Source organism: Tachysurus vachellii, chromosome 5, assembly GCF_030014155.1.
Source record: "Tachysurus vachellii isolate PV-2020 chromosome 5, HZAU_Pvac_v1, whole genome shotgun sequence".
Lineage (NCBI taxonomy): Eukaryota > Metazoa > Chordata > Actinopteri > Siluriformes > Bagridae > Tachysurus > Tachysurus vachellii.
In genome coordinates, this window is record NC_083464.1 from 1,165,001 (window position 1) to 1,170,000 (window position 5,000).

At 40.5% G+C, this 5,000-nt stretch overlaps 2 protein-coding genes across 3 annotated transcripts in view; both read right to left on the reverse strand.

Moving 5' to 3' along the window:
- si:ch73-103b11.2 (repetitive organellar protein) overlaps positions 1-2,326 on the reverse strand; it is a 72,569-nt gene extending 70,243 nt beyond the window's left edge. Inside the window, exons 1-2 of one of the 2 annotated variants that reach the window (XM_060869460.1) lie at positions 1,950-2,326; positions 370-619 (exon numbers count right to left, since the gene is read on the reverse strand). In XM_060869460.1, coding sequence (XP_060725443.1) covers positions 370-489 — 120 coding nt within the window. In that variant the 5' untranslated portion in view covers positions 490-619; positions 1,950-2,326. The remainder of the gene's footprint in view (positions 1-369; positions 620-1,949) is intronic. The other variant, XM_060869461.1, reaches the window with a different exon arrangement.
- A 1,789-nt stretch (positions 2,327-4,115) lies between these two features.
- The window catches only part of mfsd1l (major facilitator superfamily domain containing 1-like), an 8,898-nt gene continuing 8,013 nt past the window's right edge, over positions 4,116-5,000 (reverse strand). The window contains exon 13 of the mRNA XM_060869462.1: positions 4,116-5,000. This exon is cut by the window's right edge and continues 186 nt beyond it. The gene's annotated coding sequence lies outside the window, so the exon portion shown is untranslated.

The following is a 5,000-nucleotide window of genomic DNA, read 5'->3' on the forward strand; positions in this document are numbered from 1 at the left end:
CAGACCAGTAAAAAGTGGCGCAGTGTGAACCTCTCACTAATGAAGGCTAATTAAAGCACTTCGTTTCACTGTGCTGCACAGAACCACACACACAGCTGGGCCTTGTCCCAAATCACAGTGCCCCTCAAAATCCTGTGTGTGTGTGTGTGTGTGTACTTATTATCAGTGAGCATGTGTGTTTGTATATATATATATATATATATATATATATATATATATATATATATATATATATATATATATATGTGTGTGTGTGTGTGTGTGTGTACCTGTGTACCTGTGTATAGTCATTACCAGTGAGCACGTGTGTGCCTGTCATCAGTTAGCAGGTGTGTATGTGTGTGTGTGTGTGTGTGTGTGTGTGTGTACCTGTGTATAGTCATCATCAGTGAGCAGATGGGACTCTCGGGGTTTGAAGCAGTTTTGGCACTTGCTCTTGTTGAAGATATTCGCCTGGAACTTACGGCAAGGATTCTCTTTAGCCGCCATAGTTCCCCAGTCTGATCTGTCTGATCTACTGAACTTAACAACACCCTGAATACTACATCACCCGGCCCACTCCGAACCTCTCGGGACACGCCCACATCCCAGACTGCAGAGTATCCAAGTGTACAGATACCTGCCAAACACACGAAGCACACACATCAGACACCCCCCAGTGTCCAATCACTGACCGCTCAGTGTTCAGTATACAAAATATTTTATCTAACAAATGTTCAGTCAACCGTTGTGATTATGAAGCAGTTAGTGAATGTCTAATCAAAATGACCAGGAAATATAATCACATGTTAATTTACAGTCATTATCTGAATAACCAAATTTCAGAAATCCAACTCAACAGAACTTTCAGATTGAATTTCTACAAAAAAAAAAAACAACTATCCAATTACATTGGTACAATGTTAACATATCTATCCAATGTCCAATCAACTGCATTTAATTAATTATTAGTTATATAATCAACAAATGTCCATTCGTTCCCAAAAACATGCGTCATTTCATCATGCGTCTTTTTAAAGTCAGTCATTTTAAATGTTATATATTATTCATCTTAATCTGTAGTAATAAAAAGTCTGACTCAAAACTCTGAAGTTAATAAATCTGAACAAGGCTTTAAGCTCCATCTATTTCACTTTCACATCATGTCACAAATGTCCATCATAAATATGTTAAATCACACTAACTAGTGAGTAAACACCTTTATTTTATACTTGTTTTTCACAAATGAATTAAAAATTATAATTGATTTCTATTGCTACCTAATTCACCTGTAGTGTGTCACCGTTATCTTTACATTTATCTTTACATTTTAATAACAGCCAAATTAATAATCAGTTAATTACATAATTAGGATGCTACTAAACATCTAATAAGTGATTAAAGTGTTTACAAAAACAACTAATATCTAAAGTAATCAGAGTAATTAATAATAATGAATAAACCAATTAAATCTCTGATGCAGAGGTCCTCAGTAAACTGTCTCTGTCCTCACAGGTCCTCTTTAAACTGTCCCAGTCCTCACAGGTCCTTATTAAACAGTCCCTGACCTCACAGTGTCCCTGTCCTCACAGGTCCTCGTTACACTGTCCCTGTCTTCAAAGGTCCTCGTTAAACAGTCCCTGTCCTCACAGGTCCTCTTTAGTTTGTCCTCACAGAGGAAGTAGCTTTTGTTTTGTTACATACAGATCACACCACAGTGAAATTCTGTCCCTCACAGGTCCTCATGAGGATGTCTGCAGTCTGGACACAAACTATGTACAACTTTCTGCGCATGAGAATGAATAAAGCTGCATCAGTGTTTAACAGCAACACCACACAGCCCCGTGTCTCCCACCCTAACTATACCACACACACACACACACACACACACACACACACACACACACACACACACACACACACACACACACACAAGCGGGTACTTTAACCCGAGTCCATGAAAAACTTACCCAGCAGCCGGAGGAAATAAACACACACACACACACACACACGCACACACACACACGCACGCACGCACACACACACACGCACGCACGCACACACACACACACACACGCACGCACACACACACACACACACACACACACACACACACACACGGGGGGGGTCCGGTGGAGGGGAGCAGCAGTTTCACGCGCAGCCAAAAGTGCAGCTGGCGGTGCGGCGGAAACGTCCAGGCTCCATCTGTCCTCCGGTTTACTTCATGTTTCAGAGACTTTCCGTCGGTAAATCAGCGGAATCGCCCAGCTGTTAGATCTGCGCAGACTCCGGCGGACACACACACACACACACACACACACACACACTACAGTGGAGTTTACACTACATAACACACACAGAGGACGGTCCCATATGATTGGCGGGTTCCGGCACCGAATCATCACCACTGACCCGCCCACCGGCGGCGCGTCACCACGGAATCCGTATCCAGTGGTAACGGACACTGCGCTTTAGGGAAGAAACAACGGGAATCAAGTTCGGTGGACAGGACAGGAAGTTCCCACACACTATAAACACTAACTATTCCTTCTTTACTCTCATGGAGAGCTTCATGTTAAACCGGTTCCTTTATAGACCAGAAGACTAATAAATCCCCATAATGGAGCTGTTTGGTGCAGAAGGTGTTTATTGTGTAAAGCAGATCTGGCGCCACATGTAGGACAATGACATGAACAAACAGCTCCTAATGTATAATACATCAGAAACATCATCATTAACGGATTCATCTGCAGGTTGTCTGTAACAGCACATCCTGTATTGTGTGTTTATACTGTAACAGAACACAAACATGACAACACAAACATGACAACACAAACATGACAACACAAACACCAGCATCAGTGAAAAAGACTTGTGTAAATATGCCAGTTATTTCCATGGTCATGTGACTCACTGTCCTGATGTGCTGGTTTGTTCTGCATGAGAAGCACACACACACACACACACACACACACACACACACACACACACACACACTCACACTCACACTCACACTCACACACACACACACTCACACTCACACACACACACACACACACACACTCACAGCTCAGATTAGTGATGAGGCGAGAAGTTTCACAAACAGCTGCCCTTTTTCACCATGTCCAGGATGCAGGAGCACATGGAACTGATCTGAACTAGTTACTAAGAGGAAATGTGCAGGTTGTATTTAAGAATGGACGTGTAACAGGTAAGTCATGATCAATTATTCTGAACTTTTTATTATTATTATTTTATTTAACATTGTTTTTATTTATTGTTGATTATACATTGATTATAAATCATTATAAAAACCAGAGAGTGGGATTATAAATCATTATAAACACCAGGGAGTGGGATTATAAATCATTATAAACACCGACAGTGGGATTATAAATCATTATAAACACTGACAGTGGGATTATAAATCATTATAAACACAGAGTGGGATTATAAATCATTATAAACACCAGGGAGTGGGATTATAAATCATTATGAACACCAGGGAGTGGGATTATAAATCATTATAAACACTGACAGTGGGATTATAAATCATTATAAACACTGAGAGTGGGATTATAAATCATTATGAACACCAGGGAGTGGGATTATAAATCATTATAAACACTGAGAGTGGGATTATAAATCATTATAAACACTGACAGTGGGATTATAAATCATTATAAACACTGAGAGTGGGATTTTAAATCATTATAAACACTGACAGTGGGATTATAAATCATTATAAACTCTGACAGTGGGATTATAAATCATTATAAACACTGAGAGTGGGATTATAAATCATTATAAACACAGAGTGGGATTTTAAATCATTATAAACACTGACAGTGGGATTATAAATCATTATAAACACTGAGAGTGGGATTATAAATAATTATAAACACTGACAGTGGGATTATAAATCTTTATAAAAAACAGATATTGGGATAATAAATCATTATGAACACTGACAGTGGGATCATTATCACGATCACAGATGGAGAAAGAAACTTTATTAGTGTCTATTAGAAACTGCACATTTGAACTGCAGGTTAAATCCCAAATAAATCCACACACTGCTGTTTATTCACTACACAACACACCTACAGTAAATGTGAAAAAATTGAACAAGCAGCTCAGTTAACATCAGAAACATTTATTCTGTAAAATAAAAGTTCATATATGATAATTCAAATACAACACACACACACACACACACACACACACACACACACACAGAGTGTTACACAATTATACTGTCTGTAAATCAATCTGTAAAATTATGTGCAAATTATTATTCATTAAAAGTTTTTAAAGCTTTGGGTTGTTGATCAAGGTTCAAGCCCCAGCACCAAGATGCCACTGGGCCCCTGAGCAAGGCCCTTAACATGTTTCTGTGGTGCTGTATCATGTCTGACCCTGTGCTCTGACCACAGCCTCCAAAGTTGGGATATAAAGGAAATATTTTACTGTGCTGTAACGTAGAAGTGGCCTCTATTCTATTAACTCAGTTAATTCATAAAGCACCACAAAATAAAGTGAGAGACAGACAGGGAGAGAGAGAGAGAGAGAGAGAGAGAGACAGGGAGAGAGAGAGAGAGAGAGAGAGAGAGAGAGAGAGAGAGAGAGAGAGAGACAGACAGGGAGAGAGAGAGAAAGAGAGAGAGAGACAGGGAGAGGGAGAGAGAGAGACAGGTCGAGAGAGAGAAAGAGAGAGAGAAAGAGAGAGAGAGACAGGTCGAGAGAGAGAGAGAGACAGGCCGAGAGAGAGAAAGAGAGAGAGAGACAGATCGAGAGAGAGAGAGAGAGACAGGTCAAGAGAGAGAGAGAGTGAGAGGTCGAGAGAGAGAGAGAGAGAGACAGACAGGGAGAGAGAGAGAGACAGACAGACAGGGAGAGAGAGAGAGAGAGAGAGAGAGAGAGAGAGAGAGAGAGAGAGAGACAGGTCGAGAGAGAGAGACAGGTCGAGAGAGAGAAAGAGAGAGAGAGACAGGTCAAGAGAGAGAGAGAGAGAGACAGAC